Source organism: Anomaloglossus baeobatrachus, chromosome 4, assembly GCF_048569485.1.
Source record: "Anomaloglossus baeobatrachus isolate aAnoBae1 chromosome 4, aAnoBae1.hap1, whole genome shotgun sequence".
NCBI lineage: Eukaryota > Metazoa > Chordata > Amphibia > Anura > Aromobatidae > Anomaloglossus > Anomaloglossus baeobatrachus.
Genome location: NC_134356.1, coordinates 441,778,027 through 441,791,425, shown reverse-complemented (window position 1 = coordinate 441,791,425; position 13,399 = coordinate 441,778,027). Strand labels below are relative to the sequence as shown.

The 13,399-nt window shown below is 47.7% G+C and overlaps 1 protein-coding gene across 4 annotated transcripts in view; it reads right to left on the bottom strand.

Annotated features, from left to right (window-relative positions):
- Positions 1-13,399, bottom strand: part of VPS13C (vacuolar protein sorting 13 homolog C) — a 492,503-nt gene that overhangs the window by 330,082 nt on the left and 149,022 nt on the right. For all 4 annotated transcript variants that reach the window (XM_075345525.1, XM_075345526.1, XM_075345527.1 and 1 more), the window contains 3 exons: positions 10,990-11,132; positions 2,024-2,216; positions 397-511 (listed from right to left, as the gene is read on the bottom strand). In XM_075345525.1, the coding sequence (XP_075201640.1) occupies positions 397-511; positions 2,024-2,216; positions 10,990-11,132 (451 nt within the window). The remainder of the gene's footprint in view (positions 1-396; positions 512-2,023; positions 2,217-10,989; positions 11,133-13,399) is intronic.

The following is a 13,399-nucleotide window of genomic DNA, read 5'->3' as shown; positions in this document are numbered from 1 at the left end:
TTTTAACCTTTATCAGCTTGGCAAAATGTGCAATATTGCGAAGCTGAAGCTATATTTTGGAGTATACATATACTGTGCTTTACATATGGTCACTGCAGATTCATATTCTAAGCTTCTCCAGGTACTTAAATGGCAAATTGTCTAGATGTAAAAGAATAAGGGAAATGGCAGCAATCACTGCAAAATTAGGCCATTTGTCCTTTTCAGACTCCAGCCTAATGAAACTTGTTTATTTATACATATTTTATGTAAAAAAAAAATGTAAATTTTTTTTGGGAGTTGCAAAGTACCAAATTTATCTGGTAATGGAATTCTAGATTTAGTTTTACTACATGTGTGTACGGAGAACATGAAGAGCACAGATGATGAGCAGATTGGTAAGAATTAATCCGTTACCTGCAGCTGTTTTCTCCTTGATCTCTTCTAGTTTCATCAATGTAGCAGAAGTTAGCTCCTCCAAGTCCATTCCTTTGTGTGCCCGGAAAAAGTCAGCAAGAGCGTTTATTGTTGCCTAGTATGGGAAATATAATAACAATAGTAACATTTGTCACTGGATATAAAGCTAGATATACACGTTATTTTACATAGATGGAGTTCAATTACCAATGCTCAAGATGCATTCCATTTCTCTTATCAATTATTTATTAATTTCTTACAAAATTCAACACAAAATTTCCAAATCGTTTAATAACAATGAATGCCCTATTATCTCTTATTACCGCAGACACACTATGAATAAAGCGCTTTATGAAACTGTGTAAACCCACAATACAATATCAAGGAAAAACTGTACATGGGGACATATAAAAAGAAAATTAAAAGCAACGTAAAGTGCTAAGTTAAAAGTGCAACAGAATGTAAGAATTCCCCATCTCTATTACAACACAGTGGTTAGTGCGGGTATCTCAGAACATCATCCTCAATATTTGTAGTCTGATAAGAAATAAAGAGTACAATTACTAACATGCGCTAATTACCATACCAGTTTGTCCTTAAATTTATAAAGTATGGGAGTTTGCAGAATTTTCACTCCTATTATGTAGGTCAGAGGAATATACCATATTTTTGTTTTATAAGAAACACTGGATTAAAAGACGCACCCCAAATTTAGAGGACGAAATAGGAAAAAATAATTTTCAATATTAAGATAAGTGTCCATCTTATAATCCTAGTGCATCTTATAATATCTCATCAGGGGGGAGCGGCGTTGGTGGAGTGGCTCTGGAAGGTCACAGGAGGCAGGGTTGGCAATGCTGCAGGCTCAGAAGAGGGGGTGCCGCGGCTCAATGGATGGAGGGTCAGTGATACTGCAGGCTCGGGGGTGACGGCAGGCGCCATTGATCTGCTAGAGGACTTGTATATGTATTCTGTATGTAACCCCCTTCTGATGTACAGAACCATGGAATCAATGGTGCTCTATAAATAATTAATAATAATAATAATAATAATAATAATGGACTGCGGGCTCCATTGAATTGCCTGCGATTGATGAGATTGACCAAGAACATGGCGGCGCATGCGCAGATCGGATTCCATGGCCATTTTCTTGAAGTCCATTGCATCAATCTGCACTTGCGCCAACTTCGCGACTATTTTTTGAAGCTCATAGAGTCAACAATGGGTGACTCATTGGAACCCACTGTCAGATCAATGGTGCAAACCGCATCGCGGACCCTCTGTCCTGTGACCCTCCTGAGCTGCTCCACTCCAGTGACACCACCTGCTCCAAGTCTTCAGTACAGCCAACCCTGCCTCCTCTGACCCCGTTCCACCACCACTGCTCCAGTAAGCCATATCCGGATTAAAAGATGCACCCCCACTTTACCTCCAGTTTTGGGGGAAAAAAAGGGCGTCTTATAATCCGGAAAATACGGTATTTCGCTGGGAGTTCATTTTGGTAAAAAAACAAATGTTATATGGGGAGTCATTGAGCAAATCAAAACAAAGTCACCACACACAAAGATAGTATAAAATACTACAACCAGAGTGCAGTGCTCCTAAGCGCAAAGCTAGATAACCTTACAGCATCGTAAATCATCTCCACAGGCTGGGACTGCAGTATGAGGACTTGATCTGCAGTGTGGTCTTCAGGGTTAGTTTCAAACTTGATCTTCAGGAGGGATGACTCGCTGGAGCCGATCGTGCTTACTAGAGATGGAATGATATTTTTCTGTTTCAGACCTGTCACATACCAATGATCCAATTTTGCTTCTACTCTGAAATGTCAAAAACAGAATACACCAAAATTAATTTACTCTATAAAACTATAATACCTCAGTATAACAGTGGTAGCAACCTACTTCTAAAGTATGTAACTTGGACAACTACTTTTATTCATTTCAATTTTATATTTCCGCTTGATGCACATTGTAAGTATTATTTGATGCATTCACCATGTGATGCAATTTGTTTTGTACTACACGGACAATGTGCCTACACAAGCTGTAAAGGTGTTGTCCACTGTAGGGATTAATAGTACAATAGAGTTAGAGAAGTCTGAAATAACAGAGATTTTATTCATCCTCCCCAAACCCAGTGCTGCATCTGCAAAGCTTTTCTGGTCTTTGTTGATCGGCTTCAGAGGTGACGTCTCAAGTAGTGATGAGCAGACTCGCAGATAACCATGACAGGCTGCATTAATGGAATAGTCTAACCAGTATATAGTGAAGGGGAAGAAATGTGACTGCATCCCCAACGCATGTGATCACAGGAGACAAACAAGCAGCCTAGCAGAAATTAACTCTTGCTAGCCTGACTATGAACTACAAGTCTGCAGGTCGACGGCAAAGTCTGCCTGCGGTGATCATATACATCACTGAAGTTAGCAGGCAGCGTGCCAGAATCTGTAGTCTCCACAGGTCCTGACCCAGCCATGATAGTAAGCGATGTTTGTAAAGAAGGGAATTTTGTTTACTTACCGTAAATTCCTTTTCTTCTAGCTCTAATTGGGAGACCCAGACAATTGGGGTGTATAGGCTATGCCTCCGGAGGCCGCACAAAGTATTACACTTAAAAGAGTTAAGCCCCTCCCCTTCTGCCTATACACCCCCCGTGCTCCCACAGGCTCCTCAGTTTTGGTGCAAAAGCAAGAAGGAGGAAAAAGAATTATAAACTGGTTTAAAGTAACTTCAATCCGAAGGAATATCGGAGAACTGAAACCATTCAACATGAACAACATGTGTACATAAAAAAACAGGGGCGGGTGCTGGGTCTCCCAATTAGAGCTAGAAGAAAAGGAATTTACGGTAAGTAAACAAAATTCCCTTCTTCTTTGTCGCTCTATTGGGAGACCCAGACAATTGGGACGTCCAAAAGCAGTCCCTGGGTGGGTAAAAATAATACCTCGTAAGAGAGCCGTAAAACGGCCCTTTCCTACAGGTGGGCAACCGCCGCCTGAAGGACTCGTCTACCTAGGCTGGCATCCGCCGAAGCATAGGTATGCACTTGATAGTGCTTCGTGAAAGTGTGCAGGCTCGACCAGGTAGCCGCCTGACACACCTGCTGAGCCGTAGCCTGGTGCCTCAAAGCCCAGGACGCGCCCACGGCTCTGGTAGAATGGGCCTTCAGCCCTGAGGGAACCGGAAGCCCAGCCGAACGGTAAGCTTCGATAATTGGCTCCTTGATCCACCGAGCCAGGGTTGATTTGGAAGCCTGTGACCCTTTACGCTGGCCAGCGACAAGGACAAAGAGTGCATCCGAGCGGCGCAGGGGCGCCGTACGAGAAATGTAGAGTCTGAGTGCTCTCACCAAATCTAACAAGTGCAAATCCTTTTCACATTGGTGAACTGGATGAGGATAAAAAGAAGGTAAGGAAATATCCTGATTGAGATGAAAGGGGGATACCACCTTAGGGAGAAATTCCGGAACCGGACGTAGAACCACCTTGTCCTGGTGAAACACCAGGAAAGGGGCTTTGCACGACAACGCTGCTAGCTCAGACACTCTCCGAAGAGAAGTGACTGCTACTAGAAAAAACCACTTTCTGCGAAAGTCGTGAGAGGGAAATATCTCTCATTGGCTCGAATGGTGGTTTTTGAAGAACCATCAGCACCCTGTTTAGATCCCAGGGTTCTAACGGCCGTTTGTAAGGTGGAACTATGTGACAAACCCCCTGCAGGAACGTGCGTACCTGTGGAAGTCTGGCTAGGCGCTTCTGGAAAAACACAGAGAGCGCTGAGACTTGTCCCTTAAGGGAGCCGAGCGACAAACCCTTTTCCAGTCCAGATTGAAGGAAGGACAGAAAAGTAGGTAATGCAAATGGCCAGGGAGAAAAACCCTGAGCAGAGCACCACGACAGAAAAATTTTCCACGTCCTGTGATAGATCTTGGCGGACGTTGGTTTCCTAGCCTGTCTCATAGTGGCAATGACGTCTTGAGATAACCCTGAAGACGCTAGGATCCAGGACTCAATGGCCACACAGTCAGGTTGAGGGCCGCAGAATTCAGATGGAAAAACGGCCCTTGAGATAGCAAGTCTGGTCGGTCTGGTAGTGCCCACGGTTGGCCGACCGTGAGATGCCACAGATCCGGGTACCACGACCGCCTCGGCCAGTCTGGAGCGACGAGGATGACGCGGCGGCAGTCGGCCCTGATCTTGCGTAACACTCTGGGCAACAGTGCCAGCGGAGGAAACCCATAAGGGAGCTGAAACTGCGACCAATCCTGAACTAAGGCGTCTGCCGCCAGAGCTCTGGGATCTTGAGACCGTGCCATGAACGTCGGTACCTTGTTGTTGTGCCGGGACGCCATGAGGTCGACGTCCGGCACCCCCCAGCGGCAACAGATCTCCTGAAACACGTCCGGGTGAAGGGACCATTCCCCTGCGTCCATGCCCTGGCGACTGAGATAATCTGCTTCCCAGTTTTCCACGCCTGGGATGTGAACTGCGGATATGGTGGAGGCAGTGGCTTCCACCCACATCAAAATCCGCCGGACTTCCTGGAAGGCTTGTCGGCTGCGTGTGCCGCCTTGGTGGTTGATGTATGCCACCGCTGTGGAATTGTCCGACTGAATTCGGATCTGCTTGCCCTCCAGCCACTGCTGGAACGCTTTCAGGGCAAGATACACTGCCCGTATTTCCAGAACATTGATCTGAAGCGAGGACTCTTGCTGGGTCCACGTACCCTGAGCCCTGTGGTGGAGAAAAACCGCTCCCCACCCTGACAGACTCGCGTCCGTCGTGACTACTTCCCAGGATGGGGGTAGGAAGGATTTCCCCTTCGATAATAAAGTGGGAAGAAGCCACCACCGAAGGGAAGCTTTGGTCGCCTGAGAGAGGGAGACGGTCCTGTCGAGGGACGTCGGTTTCCTGTCCCATTTGCGTAGGATGTCCCATTGAAGGGGACGCAGGTGAAACTGCGCGAAAGGGACTGCCTCCATTGCTGCCACCATCTTCCCCAGGAAGTGCATGAGGCGCCTCAAGGGGTGTGACTGGCCTTGAAGGAGAGATTGTACCCCTTTCTGTAGTGACTGCTGCTTGATCAGCGGAAGCTTCACTATCGCTGAGAGGGTATGAAACTCCATGCCAAGATATGTCAGCGATTGGGCCGGTGTCAGATTTGACTTTGGAAAATTGATGATCCACCCGAAACCCTGGAGAGTCTCCAGGGCAGCGTCGAGGCTGCGTTGGCATGCCTCTTGAGAGGGTGCCTTGATCAGCAGATCGTCCAAGTACGGGATCACCGAGTGACCCTGCGAGTGTAGGAGCGCTACTACAGTAGCCATAACCTTGGTAAAAACCCGTGGGGCTGTTGCCAGGCCGAACGGCAGTGCCACGAATTGCAGGTGTTCGTTTCCTATGGCGAAGCGCAAGAAGCGCTGGTGCTCTGGAGCAATCGGTACGTGGAGATAAGCATCTTTGATATCGATCGATGCAAGGAAATCTCCTTGGGACATTGAGGCGATGACGGAGCGGAGGGATTCCATCCTGAACCGTCTGGTTTTTACGTGTTTGTTGAGCAGTTTCAGGTCCAGGACCGGGCGGAAAGACCCGTCCTTCTTTGGGACCACAAACAAGTTGGAGTAAAAACCGTGGTTCTGTTGCTGGAGAGGAACAGGGATCACCACTCCTTCTGCCTTCAGAGTGCGCAGCGCCTGCAGAAGAGCCTCGGCTCGCTCGGGAGGCGGGGATGACCTGAAGAATCGAGTCGGGGGACGAGAGGTGAACTCTATCTTGTAACCGTGAGACAGAATGTCTCTCACCCAGCGGTCTTTTATTTGTGGCAGCCAGGTGTCGCAAAAGCGGGAGAGCCTGCCACCGACCGAGGATGCTGCTAGAGGAGGTCGAAAGTCATGAGGAAGCCGCCTTGTTAGCGGCGCCTCCGGTGGTCTTTTTAGGACGTGACTTAGACCGCCATGCATCAGAGTTCCTTTGTTCTTTCTGAGACCTTTTGGACGAGGAGAATTGGGACCTGCCCGCGCCCCGAAAGGACCGAAACCTCGACTGCCCTCTCCTCTGTTGGGGTATGTTCTGTTTGGGCTGGGGTAAGGATGTATCCTTTCCCTTGGATTGTTTGATGATTTCATCCAAACGCTCGCCAAACAGCCTGTCGCCAGAAATTGGCAAACTGGTTAAGCGCTTTTTGGAAGCAGAATCTGCCTTCCATTCCCGTAGCCACAAGGCCCTGCCGAGTACCACCGAATTGGCGGCCGCAACCGCCGTACGGCTCACAGAGTCCAGGACAGCATTAATAGCGTAAGACGCAAATGCCGAGGTCTGGGTGGTAATGGATGCCACTTGTGGCGCGGACGTGCACGTGGCTGCTTCAATTTGCGCTTGACCTGCTGAGATAGCTTGTAGCGCCCATACGGCTGCGAATGCTGGGGCAAAAGAAGCTCCGATAGCTTCATAGATGGATTTCAACCAGAGCTCCATCTGCCTGTCAGTGGCATCTTTGAGCGAGGCCCCATCTTCCACTGCAAGTATGGATCTAGCCGCCAGTCTGGAGATTGGAGGATCCACCTTGGGACATTGAGTCCAACCTTTAACCACGTCAGGGGGAAAAGGATAACGTGTATCCTTAAGGCGCTTCGAAAAACGCTTATCTGGACAAGCATGGTGATTCTGGACTGCCTCTCTGAAATCAGAGTGGTCCAGAAACATACTCTGTATACGCTTGGGGAACCTGAAACGGAATTTCTCCTGCTGAGAAGCTGACTCCTCCGCCGGAGGAGCTGAGGGAGAAATATCCAGCATTTGATTGATGGACGCAATAAGATCGTTCACTATGGCGTCCCCATCTGGAGTATTAAGATTGAGAGCGCCCTCAGGATCAGAATCCTGATCAGCTGTCTCCGCATCATCAACCAGAGATTCCCCCCGCTGAGACCCTGAACAATATGATGTCGAGGGAAATTCTAAGCGAGCCCGCTTAGTCGGTCTGGGACTGGGGTCTAAGTCATAACCCTCAGCCTGGGATGTATGAGATACCCCGGAAGGACATTGTTGGTCAAACTGAGGGGGGCCAGGGAACAGTGATTCAACAGAGTCCCTTTGCTGAGATACCGGCCTGGACTGCAAGGCTTCTAGTATCTTAGCCATAGTCTCAGAGAGTTTTGCAAACTCCGTCCCCGTCACCTGAACAGCGTCAACAGGTGGCTCCCCCTGGGCCCCTCTTAGCAGAGGCTCTGGCTGAAGAAGTGCCACAGGGGCCGAACATTGCACACAATGAGGGTCAGTGGAACCTGCCGGCAGCTGGGTCGTACAAGCGGCGCAGGCAGCATAATAAGCCTGTGTTTTGGCACCCCTGCCTTTTGTGGGCGCCATGCTATTGTTTTCCCTGAGTAACACAATAGGGTATATAGCCAGAATGAACTGTGCTCATACAGTGTAAAGTATATACTATAAACAAATAATGTATCAATACACTACAGCACCATGGGGCTAGCACCAACAGGTGCTGCTTACCACCCGCCTAAAGCGGTTGTGAGGCCACCAGAGAACGTGTCTGGGTCTCCCAGGGTTTGTCCCTCTCTGCAGCGTCGGAGGAGCTGACAGGAATGGCTGCGGCGTCCTGACGAGAGGAGGGAGCCGTGGGCGTGGCCGAGAAAGTGCGGGAACTGGTGCTCACACTGTGCACAGTGAGGGGGGTGGAGTATGCAAATCATACTCCAGCCCTCAGTGCTGCTCGTTCCGTGCAGCATCCCGCCCTTCCCCTGCCTGTCAGGGCTGAGGGCGGGAGAAAAGGAAACTAGGCCGCAAGAAAGCCGGGGACTCGAGTATAAGCTTGGCCGCCGTAAAAGCGCGGCCGGCGCCGAAGTCCCCGGCGAACTACAAGTCCCAGCCGCGCCGCAGTTTCCTATGGCAGCGGCGGTTAGCGCGGTAGCCCCTACATATAAACACACTCAGCAACGCTGAGTGTGTAATGGCACAGTTTAACCCGGTCAGCGCCGCGGTCCCCGGTGCACTAGCACACCCAGCAAAGCTGAGGTGCTGCCGTGCGCGGTCCCCACAGGGATACAGAGTACCTTCAAGTAGCAGGGCCATGTCCCTGAACGGTACCCGGCTCCTATCCAGCAGGCTCCACAGGAGTTGTGGATGAAGCACGGTCTCAGTGCCTGGAGACCGATAGGATCCCACTTCGCCCAGAGCCCAGAGGGGGATGGGGAAGGAAAACAGCATGTGGGCTCCAGCCTCCGTACCCGCAATGGATACCTCAACCTTAACAACACCGCCGACAAGAGTGGGGTGAGAAGGGAGCATGCTGGGGGCCCTATATGGGCCCACTTTTCTTCCATCCGACATGGTCAGCAGCTGCTGCTGACCAATCTGTGGAGCTATGTGTGCAGGTCTGCCTCCTTCGCACAAAGCAAAAAACTGAGGAGCCCGTGGGAGCACGGGGGGTTTATAGGCAGAAGGGGAGGGGCTTAACACTTTTAAGTGTAATACTTTGTGCGGCCTCCGGAGGCATAGCCTATACACCCCAATTGTCTGGGTCTCCCAAAAGAGCGACAAAGAAAACCTTGTGACGGGAGCTGAAAAGCAACATTCACAACAGGTTTTGAACCCCAAAACGTATTGAGCGATTCATGGATCAAGTAGAATCGGTATTCAAGCAGTCCTCTCAATGATGCCATTAACATTTTGAAATCATGAGACCAAGACGACACCTAACAATTGATCAACAGTACATCGCCATTGCGAGGCTTTAAGCAGCATATTCACAGACGTAAGAGACCACTCCACTTAAGAATGTAACAGAGTGTCAACAGCAGCTTGCAATAGAGATACAAAAAGACTACAAGAGACAAAGAAAGACATAGAAGTGGAGATCCTCTGGCCACATCCTACAATTGTGACTGCTTCATTGTGAACAATGCCCTTCAAAACCAGATGATGAATGCCACATAACTACAGGCACATTGAAGGGAAATTGGTCAGATGATTTTGTAGTACATTACTAATATATCTAAATAGGGCTTAAGGCTTTCAGGATCAGTAACTGTTATAGCTGTAGGTTATCCTATGATCTTGTTGTGAGCTCCGTAGAATTCAGTGTGACATAGTAGCTAGTCAAGCATATGTAAATACAAATTGCAAATTCACTGCTCACTCCTACCAACTCTCAGTGCTGCCATCAGTGATAGTAAATCTGAACTGCATTTACACTGCTGCCCTCACCCATACTCCCTCCCAACTCTCTGCAATGATAGTGCATGCACTGAGAGGTCGGAGCAGTGCATAGGCAGTTTGCATTTACATATGCTTGACTAGTTACCATACTACGTCCCACTGAATTCTACAGAGCTTAAAACCAGATAAGATAATGTACAGCTATAAAAGTTACAGATTCCGAAAGATGTCCTTAAGTCCTATTTAAAGACAACATTAAAACTGCACTACAAAATCAACTGACAGATTCCCTTTCAGGGAAGTGAGAGGCACCCAAGTGTCACGTCAGAGCATTCAACACCATTTACTTCAGCGTGGTCCAAGTGCTAGATGACCTGCAAGGGTATCTGGCCACTTATGCAAGGGCCAGGGGGAATCCACACTAGATGAGGACCAGTGGGCCTCAGTGCTGTTCAGTGATGAAAGTCGACTCACGCTGAGCAGACATGGACACTTCATGGAGAGCGCTATGCATCAGCCACTGTTGTTACCTGAAGAGCATTTGGTGATAGTGGTGGTGTTACAGTGTGGGCAGGTGTATCTAGTCAATACAAAACTGCACTATGCTTTGTGAATGGCACAGTGACAAGCCTCTACTACATGAATGACATAAATAACCCAGTCATTGTACCTCTTCATGAGCAACACAGGCCTAATTTCATCTTCATGGACAATAATGCTGCAGCTCTTCAAAAGGTCCCATGGTTAGGAAACGGCTGTTAGAGACTGGGGTACCTCAAATGAGTGGCCTTAAATTTCTCCAGACCTGAATCCCATAAAAAACCTATGGCGTCATCTGAGTCTGTGTGTAGAGGGTCGTAATTCTGTACCCCAAGAACCTCAATGACCTAAGGGACGCCCTTTAAGAAGAGTGGAATGTCATGTCACAGCAGACAATAACTCGACTTGTTAAAAGCTTAATGGGTCGTTGTCAAGCTGTAATTGATGTTCAAGGACACATGACAAACTACTGAGACATTGACTTTTTTGGGGGAGGGGGTGGGGGAGAAGGGGTTTACCCATCATTGTTGTTGGCTTTTATTTCAATGAACTGTGTTGGGGAAATCTCCATTGTATGCTCCTACTCAGAAGTCCTACTTTCATGATCAAATTTCAATGTAGGGTGAACTTTTTACATGAATTTCATCCAAAATCCAAATATGCACAACTTTTTGTGAGTAGTGTAGGTCACATATAAATAGAAACTTTTAATGCAACTATGCTCTACTGAAGAAAAGTATTACAGGCTACTAATTTACACTCGTAGTCTTATAAAGAGATTGGAGCTTAATACATGTAATAAACCAGTATTACATTGCCAGTGATCATAAATATAAATATGCAATTATTTGCACAAAGCAACAAGAAAACTCACTTACTTTATAGCCTGTGCTCCTGGTCTCTGGTAGACTTTAGTGCTGAGATCAACAATCTGCACTTTCAATGTCTCTGGTGCATGAGCATCTTCCCTGATAACTATAGATGTGCTAACTAATTGAAAACTCAAAATATGAGCAACGTACTGCAACAAAAAAAAGACACAAAGTTAGTCTAACAGAATGATCATTCTTTTAAATTGTAGGACAACAGTGCAAGCAAATATTGGTTCAGGTATCTGTAGGCTAAGTGAATGAGAGTAGGTAATTGGCTTCTCAAATTTTTAACACAACTGACCATTAAAACATTAAGTTTACTTCGGCCCTCAATGTTGAAAGCTTGGGGGGTTTGAAACAGGACCTTGGTTTATTAGACCACATGCCTGGTTGAGTATTTGCTGAGATTTTCGCCTCAGTATTTGTAAGGCCAAGCAAGAAGTGGGTGATAACAGAAGTGGTGCCCGTGTTTCTACATGGTAGGCCATTTATATGGATATACCTAAATATTATGGGAATGGTTGGTGATATCAACTTCCTGTTTGTGGCTCATTAGTATATGGGAGAGGGGAAACTTTTCAAGATGGGTGGTTACCATGGCGGCCATTTTGAAATCAGCCATTTTGGATCCAACTGTGCACCATCACATTATGGGTGTCAGGTCCCAGCATTCCTAAATAAACCTGTCCTGAAAAGTGCATTGGTCATCATGGGCCAGTTGAATGGTCACCAAGGTCTCCCAATCTGACCCCCTTAGACTTTTATCTTTGGGGTCATCTGAAATCAATTGTCTATGCTGTGAAGATACAAGATGTGCAGCATCTGAAACAACGGATACTGGGAGCCTGTGCTAGCATTTCTTCTGCGGTGTTGCTATCAGTGTATCAAGAGTGGGAGAAGAGGGTTGCATTAACAATCCACCACAATGGGCAGCACTTTGAACACATTTTACAAGTGGTCATTAAATTGTAAATAACTAATGAATGAATAAAGTTACGTTAAAACAAAGTACACCATTGTTTTTCTTGTGAATTTCTCAATAAGTTTGATGTGTTACATAACCCTTTTGCCAATGGAAAAAATAAAGTTGGATCCAAAATGGCCGACTTAAAAATGACAGCCATGGTCACCACCCATCTTGAAAAGTGTCCCCCCTCCCATATACTAATGAGCCACAAACAGGAAGTTGATATCACCAACCACTCCCATTTTATTTAGGTGTATGAATATAAATGGCCCACCCTGTATTATACTTTTCATCTCCTGGTTTTGGCTTACAAATACGGAGGTAAAAAAACCTCACCAAATACTCAATGTGTGCACATAGCCTTATAGTAAAGATTTCAGAGAATATTAGTGACGCGCCTACGGGGTCTCGGGGGTTACTCGTCACCGAGCCATTGTCGATCTGGGTTGTCACAGCGGCCTGGCCCGGTTCATGACCCCGGCGGTGTCAATAAAGGTGGGGACAGGGATGATGGGAGTAGTTATCCGTGATGCCACCTGTGGTATGCGGCCAGTTATCAGCCGCCGTGTTGAAGCTCTCCACAGGTAGAGCTAGGCCCCAGGGAGGATGTTGTGAGTAGTCGTCGCCTATGGCGCAGAGGCTCGATGATGGGAGCGCAGGCAATCATGGGACGACACAGATGGTGCAGTTCAAGTTCTTTACTCACTGAAGTCACACCGCCTCTGGAGTGCCGTGTTCCGCTGTGATTGGTTCCAGCCCAACCCGGATAGCTCAGAGGTCAAGGCCGGTGTTTCCTTCTGTGTGTCCTTTCCAGTGGTTTTCCCTCCACCCCAGCTCCTGGGCTGTGGAATGGGTCACATGTGCCTGCTGCTTTCCCCGTGAACCCTGGGATCCCCCTTCCTAAGAACCACGGTCAAGCCTCCAGCTCCTGACCACGGGCCCCTTTCTGTGCAGTGTCTTGCGACAACTCTTCCTGAGTCTGAACTGGCGCTTGCTAAGCCTGGAGCTAACTGAATGCTGTGCGAGATAGCACAGCGTTTTGGATGCAGCGTGTTTTCACGGTGTCCAAAATGCTGCATTGTACAGTACAAGCACAGTGGAAGGGATTAATACCAATGCCATGCCACTATGCTCGTTTTTCCGGCAGCGTAAATGGACATCCGGTGCATCTTCCAGAGCCACAACTTGTCAATTTATTCTGAAGAGCCGCAAGTGTTTTCTGCAGGGAGAACATAGCGAAAGGCCGCAGCTGTCCTAACACTGATCATGAGCACAGGCAGCTGCGGTCTCCATAGCACTCGTGGCCTCGCAGGGGGATGCAGAATGTCCTGATCATGTGCACATACCCTGATATGCAACCAATTTTGCAATTGGTTTCATTAAAAATTTGCAGCGTTTGCCCTCTACAACCTCTGGTTGCACTGTATATTGTTTGCTGCAGAATGAGTT